The sequence below is a fragment of the Pseudophryne corroboree genome, chromosome 9 (assembly GCF_028390025.1).
Source record: "Pseudophryne corroboree isolate aPseCor3 chromosome 9, aPseCor3.hap2, whole genome shotgun sequence".
NCBI lineage: Eukaryota > Metazoa > Chordata > Amphibia > Anura > Myobatrachidae > Pseudophryne > Pseudophryne corroboree.
This window is the reverse complement of record NC_086452.1, coordinates 66,306,028-66,325,006: the sequence shown is the minus strand read 5'-3', so window position 1 is coordinate 66,325,006 and position 18,979 is coordinate 66,306,028. Positions and strand designations below refer to the sequence as shown.

The following is an 18,979-nucleotide window of genomic DNA, read 5'->3' as shown; positions in this document are numbered from 1 at the left end:
TGTATGTATGTTTTTTTAACCTCTTGCTGAGATTAAGGCTAATATTCAGAGGTTAGAGGGCCCCTATGGCCCCTGAAGTGTTGTCTATCACTGGTCTAGAATTTTAAGGGAATAAAACATACCCTATGGGTACTTTAAATGATCATAAATATATGAAACACAGAGGTTTACAGAATGCACTCACTGCAATCACATTTTATTGTGTATCCACCACGGCTGACACTGTAAAGTGAACAGTTCAGTGTACGGACTGCATCAGGTGTAACCGACTGGGCTAAAGGATATAGGATTACATTCACTAGTACAGGCCTTTCATCTCATCTTACAAACAAGGGTATTCCCATATCTGAGAGATGCCTTGTTTAAAGGTTATTGCTTACAAAGGGCATACAGCTGGGATACTACATGACTGGGACTTTGTGTAGAGCTGTCACAACATAGGATATTTCATACATCACTGTTATATGAGTGGCACATGATTCTTCTACAGACCCGTATAAGCAATGTCACATATTGTCCCATTGTCAGTGTCATATGGTGTTTCATGACCTCACGTGTCTATTCTATACATAGAATGTCAAGCCGACCCTAAAATATTTTACTACACCTCCAGCAGAAGCCTGTCACCACAGATACTTATTACACAGCAGCTCCACAGAACCCATTGTCCCAAACAGAGAGCACACAGTGCACTATTTTGAGGCTTATTTTCAACTGTGCAAAATTAATAAATACCAGGAGCCAAAATATTTACACTGGTCTTAGGCCACTGGGTAACTTCTCACCAAGGGGTATAAGAAAGCGGACAATCGTAGGAACCATTACGGCTACACGCACTGATCCACTGTCCACTGTATGGACCCCGACTTGTTAGACATTAAGGATTACCAGTGACAGGTGGTATGTGTTTCTGAATAAAAATCCAAACAGCTCACTAAGGCTAATTAACCCCTAATTATATAAATACTAGATGATGTGACTGACACAGTGCATCAGGGATGTAATGACACGTCATGAAGAGCAGCGGATTCCAATATCACAACATTACAACATCAATACAACCTGCAGAAAAATGTATTTTCACAAAACAATTCATTTCCTGTATCAAATAGGGACATTTATTGATCTGATCTATGGAACTCGCGACTCTGTGACGTCAGCTTCATAAAGATATCAGAAGAAATCAATGGGGGGAATTAAAATGTTTGAAAAGTCGGTTGGGTGTCTGTTTTTTCCTGTCTATTAGATAGGAAAAAACAGACACCCAACCGACTTTTCAAACAATTGAATTCCCCCCAAAAATATGAATACAGACAGAGAAATAAGTTGTAGAGGTAAAAAATAAACAAAAAATAATTCCCTATTACTTAAGTACACAAAATCCTAATTAGAATCCATTGAAATCACTCACAGTAAACATGGCAATTTATCGGAGAACAAATTTTGGAAATAATGGAATTAGCAAATACGTATATGATAATATGGCAGCTGGATCATATGGGGGGGGGGGGGGATTGAACAGTTATTAGACTGTGCACTGGCGTCTAGCTTTACAACCGAGAAATGTTTATACAACATAGCGCAGTATTTGTTGGCTAACCACAGCCCCCGTTACCAACGCACAGGGCTCTCGCCAAAACGCATCATTCATTCTATATACAGGGCACCCCCAAAGAAAAAGGCAGCGTTCTATGTAACATTTCTATAGTAGGAAACCACAATGTCTCTATATGATGCTGCTCCCTGCCTGTCCCTAACAGACGGCAGGGCTGCAGAGACGATGCACAGGACACATAGGGAAATGGGAGTCAGAGGAACTGAAAAACAGGAGATTTTCTTATGGGAATATAAAATAAACCTATCACTATAGATCAGGTTCAGGTTTACAAAAATCATTTTGTAACAAGGTTTAAAGCAGCACCTGATTCTGTAAGGGTTCTTGCTGCAAATCTGTATCACAACTGCTGAGGCAAAATGGAAAAGGCGACAAAACAGCTGACATGGAATAGAAAAGGTAACAAAATAATTAACGTACAATAGAAAATGCGACAGAATCGCTGACATGAAAGATAAAATGTGACGAAATAACTTACGTAAAATAGAAAATGCAAGAAAATAACTGATATTAAATAGAAAATGAGACAAAATAACTAGTGTGACACAAAAACTATGACACAACTTACGTGAAATAGAAAAAGTGACAAAATAGCCTATGAAAAATGGAAAATTAGACAATATAGCTTATATGAAACAGAATGAACAACAAAAACAACTGACTTGGGAAAGTACTGAGAACAGTGCGTCGATATATCTGTTTGCGCCTATCTAAGTTTATGCAGAATTAAGAGCAACAGACAGATCCGGGAAACGCAAGACATCCAGGCACAGGATTACCTACCACACACAGCCCCATCGCCACTTTCTCCGGATCAGTGGAACCTAGGAGAGCGATTCCTCTCGGCCAGCTAATCCGAGGAGGACTGAAAGGGGGGAGGCCCTCAGGTGCGTTTTGTGTTAATCTCGTTACTCAGCTGGCCCCTAGGATTGTAGATGAAGACATTCAGCATTTCAGGGGCAGATGAGGGAAGAATGAGAATAGGGAGAAAGTTACTGGTTCCTGATATAAATCCGCACAGGACAATACCGCTCTGCGGAAGTGTATGTTATGTGAAAGACGCACACATCGTTTATCTGCCAGCCTGACAAGCTTTCAAACGGCTTGAAACTTATTAAGTCTCTGGCACAGATGTAAAATATGCAGAGGAGGGGAGCGGAGACTCATTCAGGGCTCGTTTCCCCCATCCACAAGCTCACCAAGGCTTTCCCTCTACTTTCTATTCAGTCCTTGTTGCCGTGAAAGGCACAGAAACTCCGAGCCCCCCACTTTCATACCCTGACAAAGGAAGGGAACTTATGACCTCTCCTTTTTGGTATCTCAACTAACTTGGAAGACGACAAAACATTTAAAGCCAGGAGAGGGGGGGAGAGCAGAGGAAACGATTATTGTGCACATGCAACCTTTGTAAAATAGAAGAATCCCCCCCCCCCTTCTTTTTTTGTCTGTCCCTTGGGCTTTATTTATTTTTTTATCTGTCCTGTCACCCATATCTTGCTATGTGCCACATCCCGACATTTACATGTTGAGGAGGTGGAGGCCTCCCCTTCGCAGGCTCCCTCAGAAAACTTTAATAAGTCAGGGGAGATTGAAATAATTCCACAGTGAATCCATACTGTCTCCCCGGGAGCCTGGCACAATGAGGCATTGACACAAAGGCAAATCTCTCTATGTGTCCTTGTATGGATCACTGTAACTTTCTGTCTGCGGCCTGCCCACCTCCGCCACGGCTGTGCACGATGTTATTATGTACATAAAAGTGTAAAAATAAACTTTCAGTGATGACACAGCCACTAGAGGCAGCGGTGTCTAGAGGTAGTTTCCTCAGCAAGAGTGCCGTGTGGCAGCCTCTACTGATAGTAATAAATGGAGACTCTCTGCAGAATCAGTTCTCTCTACAACTTTTATTTTATACTAGGTGTTGTCCCAGTTGCTGTCTCTCTTTCTAACTCTCTCTGTAGCACACCCATCCACTCCTTATACTCTCCTCTTTTTCCCCCCCTTGCTCCATCTCTCTCTTCCTCCTCATCTGCCCATTTCTCTTATCAGCACTTGATTTTATTATATAGATTATTCTTAACATTACCTTTTTCTATTCACCATTACTATTGCACTATTGTGGGACATACTGTAACGCATGTATGTGACTTTGCATCTCTCTGTGCTTTTTTCCTTTCTTCTGTATTTTTAAACAGTTTTAGCTGTAGATAATGTTGTGATGTTTCTATTGGTTGATTTTCTGGAGTCTGTTTTCATCATGAGGTGGTAAGTGATGAGTAAGTATGGAATGAACAGACGTGTTTGGAGACTGTAGATGTGTGTTATGCTGGAACCCTGGGAGTTTACATCATTGACACAGGTGGGAGAGTTCACTCAACTGTCATTAAATTCCAACATGACGGAACCTTTATCAATCTTCATCTATCAATATGTTATAGTGTTATAGATGTACACAGAGAGTGTGTGTGTGTGTGTGTGTGTGTGTGTGTGTGTGTGTGTGTGTGTGTGCGCGCGCAGGTGAGACCTCAAGTACCAATCATGTTGGACATGTATTTGGTAGTACAGTAGGCATGCAGTGTGGTGGAATTGTAGCATGTATGCACAAATAGATCCAGAGCATTGTGTGTTTATATTACTGGTGCTGGGTTGTACTGTTAATTTAACTCTGTACCATCTGATGTATACCCATGTGTCCCGGGGGTAGCTGGGAAACACATATAGCTTGTAAGCTTGCGAGCAGGGCCTTCCTACCTCTATGACTGTTGGTTATTACCCAGTTTTGTTTTATCATTGTATCCAATTGTTAAGCGCAATTGAATTTGCTGCGCTACATAAGAAACCCCGACCTGTGACATCACATCCTTCTCGCTCTTGGCTGACAACTGCAACTGATGCCCATTTATTATCGCTAATCATCTAATTAATGGGAGATTCCAAAGAGACAATAAAAGCATCTTTCCAGGAGCACAGAGGGGTCACCGGTTCCAAATTATTGACAGGCTGCTGCATTCTCATGTATAATGGATAATTTTCCATTAGATGGATACGTTTTCTATGTATCTGTATATATTATATATAATGACAAACACACACATGCAGATGTGTGCTCATACATCACTGCTGCAGCCCCTCTTGGCACGCAAGGTCCCGTGAGAATCATATAGTGTTCGGGGTCTTTTTTTTTGCTGAAAATGTGTCTTAGTTGCAAGGCAGCTATGACGCACAAGGGGACTGTGCTGATTACTTTGATATGTGACACTTGTATATCTGTGTGACTGAGGGGCTGATTCAGACCCGGACGCAGCTGCGCTTTCGCATGCAGAGGCCGCATCTAGGTAGTGGCGGCCGGCGGACAGTGGCGGCCGTCGGGACATTATAGAGGTGTTGGGGGGGTGCGTTTTCGGGGACAGTTACATGAAGTCACATGCAGCCACTCCAAAAACAAAATGGCGGCAGACCGCCTGACAGCGCAGCCGGGGGTCAACCTTAGTTCCGATGTGTCTGCAATCTAATTGTGGACGCATTAGAAGACGGCCTCACACATGCTGGGCGGCTATGCCCTGTGCTGGGCTGCCCCCAGCATGTGAGGAGATGATTGCAGATCTGGCTGCGTATGCAGCGATTTGCATTCTTCTCTGAATAAGGACCTGAGTCTGAATCTGTACATGAAGTGCTACAATGTAGCAGCCACAGTTTATTTCCAATACAGGTTCTGTTGTGCTCCGTATACAGACTCGGCCACACACAATATACAAGTGTCATATATCAGATTAATCAGCACCATCTCCTCGTGCGTCCTAGTCGCTTCGCTCTGCAACGAAGATGCATTTTCAGCAAAAAGACGCCCAATGTTACCAGAGTTGCCAGGCATCTCGCTCTGTATGGCGTATTGAGGCTAGATGTATGACGACACATCTATATACATACACACAGTTGCATTGAAGTAGTATAACCATGTAAGGTAATTCTCTATGGATACTTGCCTTTTCCACAAGCCCATCATAGCTTTTTCCGTCCATATGACTAATAAAAACAGAATTACATGTCTAACATGACCCAAACCACTCGCTACACAATGCCCCACTCCCATTTCCTACTTATTTCCCCACTGAAGCATATAAACACCAGGAGAAGACTGAGTTTCCTGCTCAGGTAAGGAGCCTGGCGTTGTGTCCCGGCCCACGCAGGACTATATATGATGCTATATGGGATTTAGGAACAAAGGCAGAATATGTATGTGCCGGAAAAGTATACATAGATATGTACAGGACATATCCCACAACACAGGCAGCAGGAGCCAGTATGCCGTAACAAGTACCTTTCCCCCAATCCCAACATCTGCCGGATGATAATACAGTAATGGGTTAACCAGCAGCATCGGGGAGAGCAGAAGACAAACTCTTCTGTGTGTGTCCTTTAATGAAGTCTCATTAGAGGAATCCAGCTGCTTCTCATTACCCCCCCCCCCCTCTGCATCTATTACACACCCGATTACACAACTGACCCCCACCTTAGCAACAAGATCTGAATTCACTAAGGAAACCACAGGCACCCAGCAAAGATTTAACTTTCTGTGGGTGCTCAGCACAATGTCCAGAGATTCTAAAAATATTTCCTGTAACATCCTGAGGAACCCACTAGCGTTCCCGTGAGTAGGTAGAATACCACTATGGAGAGATCAGGTGGATTCACTGAGCAGTATTGTGCTAGCCGCAACATTCCTTCCAAATTTAGGGTCTTATTCAGGTTTGTTATGACTGGGTCCTTTTAGATACACAGCGTCTCAGACGGAAGCAGGACCTCAGTTCATGGCAGGAGACTCGGAGGAAACTGGACATGAACCGGGGGGAGGGGCGACCAAGGGAGCGTCTTAATCCCCACTGCTGACATTAACCCTAGGGATCGCGGCCTCAAACTACCCCTGAGGCCTAGCGCTGGTGCACCTGAGGTGGCAGCTGCGTCAGCGGCTGTTCGTTAAAATCTCCATCCCGAAACAGTGCGGCTGTGTCTCGCGTTTTCCCTACTAAGCGGAACCGATGCCTTAACTTTTCCCCGTGCTCCGGCCACAGCCTGGTTACATCTGCTGGACTTGCTAGTACATCCTACACAGACGCCCTTCGAAACAGCACTGCACTCGTGGGTAAGCGCTGTCGTGACCCGGCGGGGAGTTGCTGGAGCGACTCTTTCCAAGGTACGTATAAGACGCTGTTTAGAAGATCACTCAACAAACATAGTAAAAATAAAAATAAAATAAAAAAGCTTATGGTTGCTAAAAACCAGCAGCCCTCTGACCATGGTCTGGCTCCTGCCGCACCAAACAAAAAACTAATTTGCCTGAGCCAGGAGGTGGGGATATAGGGATGGGCCTGTTGCATGCTGGGAGGCCGAAAGCTTTGATCGTTTGGTTCAATTTTCCAAAGTTGTGAATAAAAATTGCGCAAATCCAAGTTCAACTGCTGCCTCTAAGATAAAGAAGGAGGCTCCACAAATCTCCCAATACAAATACCTAAATAAAAAAAGTTGTCCCAATGGGTGCAAATGAACAAGTTCTCCTATATAGGTCAGGATGATGCTTACTTTTTTCAATTTTTTTTAATTCAATAATCTTTTATTGTTTTTCCTTTTTCTTACAAACAAAAAGACATACCAACCAAACAAAAGGCAGGCAGGTATAAAGAAACGTGCAGTATATAATCAGAGGTATGGGCAGGGAATTGACACAGAATATAGAAACAGGACACACCATCTACTGTAGGTCAGGATACGCAATACACCTCAAATAGAACAATAGGCATTAAGAACCCACAGGCGCCATGTGAGGTCACCGAGCAAGGATATAGTCAAAAAGGCACATGAGGCATAGAAAAACACAGAAGTAGTGGCACTGCAGACCATAGATAAACACTCGCATAAGTATATATTATAAGATACCTGAGATACCTGCCAGGCATATAGACAAAACATATATCTCTGCAACATATATCGAAAACAAAACAGAACAAAACCCCCCAAAACAAACCACCACAGAACCCCCCACCCTGTATAGCCTAACCCCAACCTAGGTATACCTGGTTCCCCATAAGCCCCCCCCCCCATTAACTACTTGCCCAGTAACCGCCCACCCTGTATAGCCTACCCCCAACTTAGGTATACTGATCCCTAAAACCCCGTCCCTCTCTAAACTACCCTAAGTAGCCAACCCTCCCTACCCCCTCACCAATGGATATTAAGGCACATGGATAACTGACGGAGGGCAATATATAATAATGATCTGAGCTAGGTGAAGCCTAGCTCACCCGCTGTTTAAGAATATTATAAGTCTTACGCAGTTAACATCAGCTATCTTAGTGACATGCGTACGGCACAAACAGAAATGAACAATAAGTCAGGATAAAAATAATTAAAATAATAATAAATAAAAAAACAAGACATATAGGGTGAACGAACAGTAGTATAAAGTGACAGAAGGATAAAAGTACACAAAACCAATAGGAGCAATAAACTAATGACCTAAGCTAGGCTAAGTCCGGCTCTCCCACGAAAGGATACAGCGTTCCTCCCATATAGCATACTAAGCAGTATATAAACGTATACGTAGCATAAATAGGAGAAAATTCGACCAAATCAAAAATACAGATAATAAAGATATACAAATAATAAAACAAAAATACTAATAACAAAGATGAGAATTAATCCGGCCAGGCCTCCACCGCGTGCAGTAGTACAGTATCAGTCTCGTCTCCGGTTATCCAAGGATAGACACATCGGGGCAGAAAGTACGTAAAGGATAAATCCAGGAACCTCCCGCCAGTGCGTGGACGGCCAGAAAAGTACTCAAAGCATGGGAATAAAGGACCTGGAAACGTCACCACCGGCAGCAAAGGTGCAGAACGGATCTTCAAAAAGCCCATAATGGAGTCCTGACATCCACGAACTGAGGCAGTATCTATAGCAGTTGGACTGACATCACTTGAGAAGGAGAAATCTAGAAGCCGCGACGGCACGTCACGAGCGCAGACTGCAGTGACAGAATTCAAAGGCACGGCTACCACATCTCCGAGCTTCGTAAGTAGAGATGAGCGGGTTCGGTTCCTCGGAATCCGAACCCGCCCGAACTTCATTTTTTTTTACACGGGGCCGAGCGACTCGGATCTTCCCGCCTTGCTCGGTTAACCCGAGCGCGCCCGAACGTCATCATCCCGCTGTCGGATTCTCGCGAGGCTCGGATTCTATCGCGAGACTCGGATTCTATATAAGGAGCCGCGCGTCGCCGCCATTTTCACACGTGCATTGAGATTCATAGGGAGAGGAAGTGTCTGGCGTCCTCTCCGTTTATAGAGAAGAGAGTGAGACAGTAGAGAGAGACACAGTAGTAATTTTGGGGAGCATTAGGAGGAGTACTAGACTAGTTACTTGCTGAAGTGATAGATAGTGTGACTGTATTATCTGACTTGTGGGGGAGACACTGACAGTGGGGAGCAGTTAGAGTCTGAGAGCAGGACTCAGGAGTACATATAACGTACAGTGCACACTTTTGCTGCCAGAGTGCCACACTGCCATTGTGACCACACTGACCACCAGTATAATATATATTGTGATTGTCTGCTTAGGAGTACTACTTGCAAGTTGCTGATAGTGTGACCAGTGACCTGACCACCAGTTTAATAATCACCACCAGTTTAATATATATAATATATATATATAATTGTATATAATATATATATATAATATTGTATACCACCTACCCGTTTTTTTTTTTTTCCTTCTTCTTCTTTATACATACTACTATAGTAGCTTACTGTAGCAGTCTGCGGTGCTGCTGAGCTGACAGTGTCCAGCAGGTCCGTCATCAGTCATTACATAATAAATATATATACCTGTCCGGCTGCAGTACTAGTGATATTATATATATATATATTGATTTCATCTCATTATCATCCAGTCTATATTAGCAGCAGACACAGTACGGTAGTCCACGGCTGTAGCTACCTCTGTGTCGGCAGTCGCTCGTCCATCCATAATTGTATACCACCTACCCGTGTTTTTTTTTTTTTCTTTCTTCTTTATACATACTACTATAGTAGCTTACTGTAGCAGTCTGCGGTGCTGCTGAGCTGACAGTGTCCAGCAGGTCCGTCATCAGTCATTACATAATAAATATATCTACCTGTCCGGCTGCAGTACTAGTGTGATATTATATATATATATATTGATTTCATCTCATTATCATCCAGTCTATATTAGCAGCAGACACAGTACGGTAGTCCACGGCTGTAGCTACCTCTGTGTCGGCAGTCGCTCGTCCATCCATAATTGTATACCACCTACCCGTGTTTTTTTTTTTCTTCTTTATACATACTACTATAGTAGCTTACTGTAGCAGTCTGCGGTGCTGCTGAGCTGACAGTGTCCAGCAGGTCCGTCATCAGTCATTACATAATAAATATATATACCTGTCCGGCTGCAGTACTAGTGATATTATATATATATATATTGATTTCATCTCATTATCATCCAGTCTATATTAGCAGCAGACACAGTATGGTAGTCCACGGCTGTAGCTACCTCTGTGTCGGCAGTCGCTCGTCGATCCATAATTGTATACCACCTACCCGTGGTTTTTTTTTTTCTTTCTTCTTTATACATACTACTATAGTAGCTTACTGTAGCAGTCTGCGGTGCTGCTGAGCTGACAGTGTCCAGCAGGTCCGTCATCAGTCATTACATAATAAATATATATACCTGTCCGGCTGCAGTACTAGTGTGATATTATATATATATATATTGATTTCATCTCATTATCATCCAGTCTATATTAGCAGCAGACACAGTACGGTAGTCCACGGCTGTAGCTACCTCTGTGTCGGCAGTCGCTCGTCCATCCATAATTGTATACCACCTACCCGTGTTTTTTTTTCTTTCTTCTTTATACATACTACTATAGTAGCTTACTGTAGCAGTCTGCGGTGCTGCTGAGCTGACAGTGTCCAGCAGGTCCGTCATCAGTCATTACATAATAAATATATATACCTGTCCGGCTGCAGTACTAGTGATATTATATATATATATATATTGATTTCATCTCATTATCATCCAGTCTATATTAGCAGCAGACACAGTACGGTAGTCCACGGCTGTAGCTACCTCTGTGTCGGCAGTCGCTCGTCCATCCATAATTGTATACCACCTACCCGTGGTTTTTTTTTTTCTTTCTTCTTTATACATACTACTATAGTAGCTTACTGTAGCAGTCTGTGGTGCTGCTGAGCTGACAGTGTCCAGCAGGTCCGTCATCAGTCATTACATAATAAATATATATACCTGTCCGGCTGCAGTACTAGTGTGATATTATATATATATATATTGATTTCCTCTCTATTCATCCAGTCTATATTAGCAGCAGACACAGTACGGTAGTCCACGGCTGTAGCTACCTCTGTGTCTTTTAGTTGTGCCTATTAAAATATGGAGAACAAAAATATTGAGGTTCCAAAATTAGGGAAAGATCAAGATCCACTTCCACCTCGTGCTGAAGCTGCTGCCACTAGTCATGGCCGAGACGATGAAATGCCAGCAACGTCGTCTGCCAAGGCCGATGCCCAATGTCATAGTACAGAGCATGTAAAATCCAAAACACCAAATATCAGTAAAAAAAGGACTCCAAAATCTAAAATAAAATTGTCGGAGGAGAAGCGTAAACTTGCCAATATGCCATTTACCACACGGAGTGGCAAGGAACGGCTGAGGCCCTGGCCTATGTTCATGGCTAGTGGTTCAGCTTCACATGAGGATGGAAGCACTCAGCCTCTCGCTAGAAAACTGAAAAGACTCAAGCTGGCAAAAGCACCGCAAAGAACTGTGCGTTCTTCGAAATCCCAAATCCACAAGGAGAGTCCAATTGTGTCGGTTGCGATGCCTGACCTTCCCAACACTGGACGTGAAGAGCATGCGCCTTCCACCATTTGCACGCCCCCTGCAAGTGCTGGAAGGAGCACCCGCAGTCCAGTTCCTGATAGTCAGATAGAAGATGTCAGTGTTGAAGTACACCAGGATGAGGAGGATATGGGTGTTGCTGGCGCTGGGGAGGAAATTGACAAGGAGGATTCTGATGGTGAGGTGGTTTGTTTAAGTCAGGCACCCGGGGAGACACCTGTTGTCCGTGGGAGGAATAGGGCCGTTGACATGCCTGGTGAAAATACCAAAAAAATCAGCTCTTCGGTGTGGAAGTATTTCACCAGAAATGCGGACAACATTTGTCAAGCCGTGTGTTGCCTTTGTCAAGCTGTAATAAGTAGGGGTAAGGACGTTAACCACCTCGGAACATCCTCCCTTATACGTCACCTGCAGCGCATTCATAATAAGTCAGTGACAAGTTCAAAAACTTTGGGCGACAGCGGAAGCAGTCCACTGACCAGTAAATCCCTTCCTCTTGTAACCAAGCTCACGCAAACCACCCCACCAACTCCCTCGGTGTCAATTTCCTCCTTCCCCAGGAATGCCAATAGTCCTGCAGGCCATGTCACTGGCAATTCTGACGATTCCTCTCCTGCCTGGGATTCCTCCGATGCATCCTTGCGTGTAACGCCTACTGCTGCTGGCGCTGCTGTTGTTGCTGCTGGGAGTCGATGGTCATCCCAGAGGGGAAATCGTAAGACCACTTTTACTACTTCCACCAAGCAATTGACTGTCCAACAGTCCTTTGCGAGGAAGATGAAATATCACAGCAGTCATCCTGCTGCAAAGCGGATAACTGAGGCCTTGGCATCCTGGGTGGTGAGAAACGTGGTTCCGGTATCCATCATTACTGCAGAGCCAACTAGAGACTTGTTGGAGGTACTGTGTCCCCGGTACCAAATACCATCTAGGTTCCATTTCTCTAGGCAGGCGATACCGAAAATGTACACAGACCTCAGAAAAAGAGTCACCAGTGTCCTAAAAAATGCAGCTGTACCCAATGTCCACTTAACCACGGACATGTGGACAAGTGGAGCAGGGCAGGGTCAGGACTATATGACTGTGACAGCCCACTGGGTAGATGTATGGACTCCCGCCGCAAGAACAGCAGCGGCGGCACCAGTAGCAGCATCTCGCAAACGCCAACTCTTTCCTAGGCAGGCTACGCTTTGTATCACCGGTTTCCAGAATACGCACACAGCTGAAAACCTCTTACGGCAACTGAGGAAGATCATCGCGGAATGGCTTACCCCAATTGGACTCTCCTGTGGATTTGTGGCATCAGACAACGCCAGCAATATTGTGTGTGCATTAAATCTGGGCAAATTCCAGCACGTCCCATGTTTTGCACATACCTTGAATTTGGTGGTGCAGAATTTTTAAAAAAACGACAGGGGCGTGCAAGAGATGCTGTCGGTGGCCAGAAGAATTGCGGGACACTTTCGGCGTACAGGCACCACGTACAGAAGACTGGAGCAACACCAAAAACGCCTGAACCTGCCCTGCCATCATCTGAAGCAAGAAGTGGTAACGAGGTGGAATTCAACCCTATATATGCTTCAGAGGTTGGAGGAGCAGCAAAAGGCCATTCAAGCCTATACAATTCAGCACGATATAGGAGGTGGAATGCACCTGTCTCAAGCGCAGTGGAGAATGATTTCAACGTTGTGCAAGGTTCTGCTGCCCTTTGAACTTGCCACACGTGAAGTCAGTTCAGACACTGCCAGCCTGAGTCAGGTCATTCCCCTCATCAGGCTTTTGCAGAAGAAGCTGGAGACATTGAAGGAGGAGCTAACACGGAGCGATTCCGCTAGGCATGTGGGACTTGTGGATGGAGCCCTTAATTCGCTTAACAAGGATTCACGGGTGGTCAATCTGTTGAAATCAGAGCACTACATTTTGGCCACCGTGCTCGATCCTAGATTTAAAACCTACCTTGGATCTCTCTTTCCGGCAGACACAAGTCTGCTGGGGTTCAAAGACCTGCTGGTGAGAAAATTGTCAAGTCAAGCGGAACGCGACCTGTCAACATCTCCTCCTTCACATTCTCCCGCAACTGGGGGTGCGAGGAAAAGGCTCAGAATTCCGAGCCCACCCGCTGGCGGTGATGCAGGGCAGTCTGGAGCGACTGCTGATGCTGACATCTGGTCCGGACTGAAGGACCTGTCAACGATTACGGACATGTCGTCTACTGTCACTGCATATGATTCTCTCCCCATTGAAAGAATGGTGGAGGATTATATGAGTGACCGCATCCAAGTAGGCACGTCACACAGTCCGTACTTATACTGGCAGGAAAAAGAGGCAATTTGGAGGCCCTTGCACAAACTGGCTTTATTCTACCTAAGTTGCCCTCCCACAAGTGTGTACTCCGAAAGAGTGTTTAGTGCCGCCGCTCACCTTGTCAGCAATCGGCGTACAAGGTTACTTCCAGAAAATGTGGAGAAGATGATGTTCATTAAAATGAATTATAATCAATTCCTCCGTGGAGACATTGACCAGCAGCAATTGCCTCCACAAAGTACACAGGGAGCTGAGATGGTGGATTCCAGTGGGGACGAATTGATAATCTGTGAGGAGGGGGATGTACACGGTGATATATCGGAGGATGATGATGAGGTGGACATCTTGCCTCTGTAGAGCCAGTTTGTGCAAGGAGAGATTAATTGCTTCTTTTTTGGTGGGGGTCCAAACCAACCCGTCATTTCAGTCACAGTCGTGTGGCAGACCCTGTCACTGAAATGATGGGTTGGTTAAAGTGTGCATGTCCTGTTTATACAACATAAGGGTGGGTGGGAGGGCCCAAGGACAATTCCATCTTGCACCTCTTTTTTCTTTAATTTTTCTTTGCGTCATGTGCTGTTTGGGGAGTGTTTTTTGGAAGGGCCATCCTGCGTGACACTGCAGTGCCACTCCTAGATGGGCCCGGTGTTTGTGTCGGCCACTAGGGTCGCTTAGCTTACTCACACAGCTACCTCATTGCGCCTCTTTTTTTCTTTGCGTCATGTGCTGTTTGGGGAGTGTTTTTTGGAAGGGCCATCCTGCGTGACACTGCAGTGCCACTCCTAGATGGGCCAGGTGTTTGTGTCGGCCACTAGGGTCGCTTAGCTTACTCACACAGCTACCTCATTGTGCCTCTTTTTTTCTTTGCGTCATGTGCTGTTTGGGGAGTGTTTTTTGGAAGGGCCATCCTGCGTGACACTGCAGTGCCACTCCTAGATGGGCCCGGTGTTTGTGTCGGCCACTAGGGTCGCTTATCTTACTCACACAGCTACCTCATTGCGCCTCTTTTTTTCTTTGCGTCATGTGCTGTTTGGGGAGTGTTTTTTGGAAGGGCCATCCTGCGTGACACTGCGGTGCCACTCCTAGATGGGCCCGGTGTTTGTGTCGGCCACTTGGGTCGCTTAGCTTAGTCATCCAGCGACCTCGGTGCAAATTTTAGGACTAAAAATAATATTGTGAGGTGTGAGGTATTCAGAATAGACTGAAAATGAGTGGAAATTATGGTTTTTGAGGTTAATAATACTTTGGGATCAAAATGACCCCCAAATTCTATGATTTAAGCTGTTTTTTAGTGTTTTTTGAAAAAAACACCCGAATCCAAAACACACCCGAATCCGACAAAAAAAATTCGGTGAGGTTTTGCCAAAACGCGGTCGAACCCAAAACACGGCCGCGGAACCGAACCCAAAACCAAAACACAAAACCCGAAAAATTTCAAGTGCACATCTCTATTCGTAAGGAGCCTCTGTGTAGAGGCTAGAATTGCCTGAAGGACTTGCTGCATAGAATTAGCCATCGGTGAGTTATGAATACAAGCCAAACAGGAGGCCAGTGGCAAGATGGCGGTGGCTAGCACACCACCAGAGCCTACCAATAGACCTACAGCGGGAGCCACTAACCAGACGACCACAGAAGCAGGGAATCACAAGGAGACACAGCCGTAGTGGTAGTAATGTCGCGCTGTCCAAGGGTTAATGGAGAACAGGGGAGCTGGAGGGCAGAGGCCAGAGCCGCAGGGAGAAGGAGAGCTGTAGCGGGACACGTGTCAGCGTCACAGCAGGAGACCCGGCAAACACTCACCCGAGCACAGGCAGGGGCAGACGGAGCTCACACCGGCGCCCTCCCGGTTTCAGATCAACATTCAGGGCTGCAGGAGGTATGAAGACAGGCGGCGTGCAGGGCAGCGGCCGGACAGCGCAGGGAGACTGTAGAGCGGTGTCCCACGTGTCTCAGCAGGCCCAGGATCTCAGCACATATAAACGGCCCGGCTGCAGCGGGAGAGGAGCGAGCGGGTCCCAAAACAACACAGGGGCTCCTTCACACCTTTAGGCAGGCATTGGGGTGGTTTTCGGGCCCAGGGGGAACACAGGATGAGAGAGCAGGATATTAAAGCTGGAGAGACACACAGCCTGTGTGCTACTCCATGTCCACCGAAGCCACGCCCGACTACTTTTTTCAATTTAATCCATTGATTAATTCCAGACTTTTTTTTGCACACCCTCTTGTGATCAATTCTTTATCTAATCGTGCAATATAGCCTTAAAAATTGATAAAATTAATTTTTACATAAAACTCACAATAAAATAAAAAAAGACAAGCATATCACCACTTTAGTGGTAAAAGGGGTACATCACTCCTTCACGGCCGATTACACCATCTGGATACTGACGAAGGACGCAGTTCCGAAATGCGTTAAGCATTTGGTGGCCTGTTGATCCTGTTGGGGACTTCTCCAGGGACCTGCACCTACTACAGACTGGTTGGACATTTGTTCAAGGAGTATCCAGATGGTTACTTTTAAACTTAGAAAAAAAGTTGTTGTTTTTTTGTTTTGTTTTTATCTTGTAAACAACTGTGCAAAAACCATGCAATGATTTGCCTATATGGCACATATAATATAAAACATGACATCACAATTTGTATATATATATGTAATAAAATAATTTAAAATGATTAAATAACAGTTTATTTTACTTTGAATTCCCAATAAATATGGTGCGGTACTTTCACTCCTAAAATGGAGGGCTATATGGTGTTTTGGGCACAGATTGGATTGGGAGAATACACACATGCTGTAAAGTGCAGAATGAATGGGCCCGGCACCACTATTATGCACCTACAGCATGAGTGTATCCTACCCCAAACATCTGCCCCCAAAACACCATATAGCCTATACCGCAGCATATTTATTGGGAATTATAAGATACCTACAAAATTTCAAACTGGGGCATGTCCTCCTCTGCCTCCAGCATAGCAGAGTATATGGCTGAGGAGCAGGTGGGTGGGGGAGTAGGCTGTTGTTGGATGGGCGGAATAGGCTGTGGTTAGGTGGGCGGAATGAGATGGGGTTGGGAGGGTGGAATAGGATGGGGATGGGTGGGCGGAATAGGCTGTGGTTAGGTGGGCGGAATGAGATGGGGTTGGGAGGGCGGAATAGGATGGGGATGGGTGGGCGGAATAGGCTGTGGTTAGGTGGGCGGAATGAGGCGGGGTTGGGTGGGCGGAATAGGATGGGGTTGGGTGGGCGGAATAGGCTGTGGTTAGGTGGGCGGAATGAGATGGTGTTTGGTGGACGGAATAGGATGGGGTTGGGTGGGCGGAATAGGATGGGGTTAGGTGGGCGGAATGAGATGGGGTTGGGTGGGCGGAATAGGATGGGGTTGGGTGGGCGGAATAGGATGGGGTTGGGTGAGCGGAATGAGATGGGGTTGGGTGGACGGAATAGGCTGTGGTTAGGTGGGCGGAATAGGATGGGGTTGGGTGGGCGGAATGAGATGGTGTTGGGTGGGCGGAATAGGATGGGGTTGGGTGGGCGGAATAGGATGGGGTTAGGTGGGCGGAATGAGATGGGGTTGGGTGGGCGGAATAGGATGGGGTTGGGTGGGCGGAATGAGATGGGGTTGGGTGGGCGGAATAGGATGGGGTTGGGTGGGCGGAATGAGATGGGGTTGGGTGGGCGGAATAGGCTGTGGTTAGGTGGGCGGAATAGGATGGGGTTGGGTAGGCGGAGCAGTGAGAGGAAGGCGGTCGAATAGTAGACATTGTCGTGGAGTTTCGGTTTTCGGGCCTTGTTAATCATCTTTAAATTTAGACGCTCAATCTGCTCGGCTTGCCCAGGTGGCAGGTTGCGCATGGCAGAGGCCTAGAATTCCCCAAATCTTGTGTAGTGGTCGGGGGGCTGGGCAAGTCTTGCCTTGATCTCCTCAAAGATGAGGTCTTCGCCCGAGTGCAAGAGCAAGGTCTTGTAAACCTGGGAGGAATCTGCTCCAGATCTTTTGGACTGTTCCATTTTTTTGTGTTCTTTCAGGAACAATGGCCCTCATTCCGAGTTGTTCGCTCGCAAGGCGAATGTAGCAGAGTTACACACGCTAAGCCGCCGCCTACTGGGAGTGAATCTTAGCTTCTTAAAATTGCGACCGACGTACGCGCAATATTGCGATTACAAACGAGTTAGCAGTTTCTGAGTAGCTTCAGACTTACTCTGCCTGTGCGATCAGTTCAGTGCTTTTCGTTCCTGGCTGACGTCATAAACACACCCAGCGTTCGCCCAGGCACTCCCACCGTTTCTCCGGCCACTCCTGCGTTTTTTCCGGAAACGGTAGCGTTTCCAGCCACACGCCCCTAAAACGCCGTCCATCTGCCCAGTAACACCCATTTCCTGTCAATCACAATGCGAACGTCGGAGCGATGAAAATGCCGTGAGTAAACTTACTTTCTTCATAGTAAAGTTACTTGGCGCAGTCGCAGTGCGAACATTGCGCATGCGCACTAAGAGAATTCTCACTGCGATGCGATGAAAAACTCCGAGCGAACAACTCGGAATGAGGGCCACCGTACGCAGGTTCTGGATCTTTTTCTTTACCCAGTCCTTGTCAGCACCGGACACAAAGGGCTTGCTGTACTCCACTAGCTCCTCCAAGGCCGCATTGCGCCGGACTTTGGGGGTCATTCCGAGTTGATCGCTCACTAGCAACTATTTGCAGCGCTGCGATCAGGTTAAATCTCGGCAAAACTGCGCATGCACCGCAATGCGCAGGCGCGTCGTACGGGTACAAAGAGGATCGGTGCTCGGCGATGGATTTAACGAAGAATCCATTCGCACAGCCGATCACAAGGTGATTGACAGAAAGAAGGCGTTTATGGGTGTCAACTGACCGTTTTCTGGGAGTGTTTGGTAAAACGCAGGCGTGTCCAAGCATTTGCAGGGCGGGTGTCTGACGTCAATTCCGGGACCGGACAGGCTGAAGTGATCGCAGCGGCTGAGTAAGTCCAGAGCTACTCAGAAACTGCAAAAACCTTTTTTGTGCCGTCGGCTTCAAAAGCGTTCGCACACTTGAAAAGCGAAAATACACTCACCCATGGGTGGCGGCTATCTGATCGCAGCACAGGAAAAAGCTGCTAGCAAGC

The 18,979-nt window shown here is 46.1% G+C and overlaps 1 protein-coding gene across 5 annotated transcripts in view; it reads right to left on the bottom strand.

The window, feature by feature from the left end:
- The window catches only part of SLC6A9 (solute carrier family 6 member 9), a 229,477-nt gene that overhangs the window by 89,652 nt on the left and 120,846 nt on the right, over positions 1 to 18,979 (bottom strand). The window contains exon 1 of one of the 5 annotated variants that reach the window (XM_063939482.1): positions 2,399 to 2,689. The exons of 3 other annotated variants lie outside the window; for them this stretch is intronic. In XM_063939482.1, the coding sequence (XP_063795552.1) occupies positions 2,399 to 2,413 (15 nt within the window). In that variant the 5' untranslated portion in view covers positions 2,414 to 2,689. Of the gene's footprint in view, positions 1 to 1,921; positions 1,945 to 2,398; positions 2,690 to 18,979 lie in introns of those variants that run through there. One more of the 5 variants, XM_063939484.1, reaches the window with a different exon arrangement.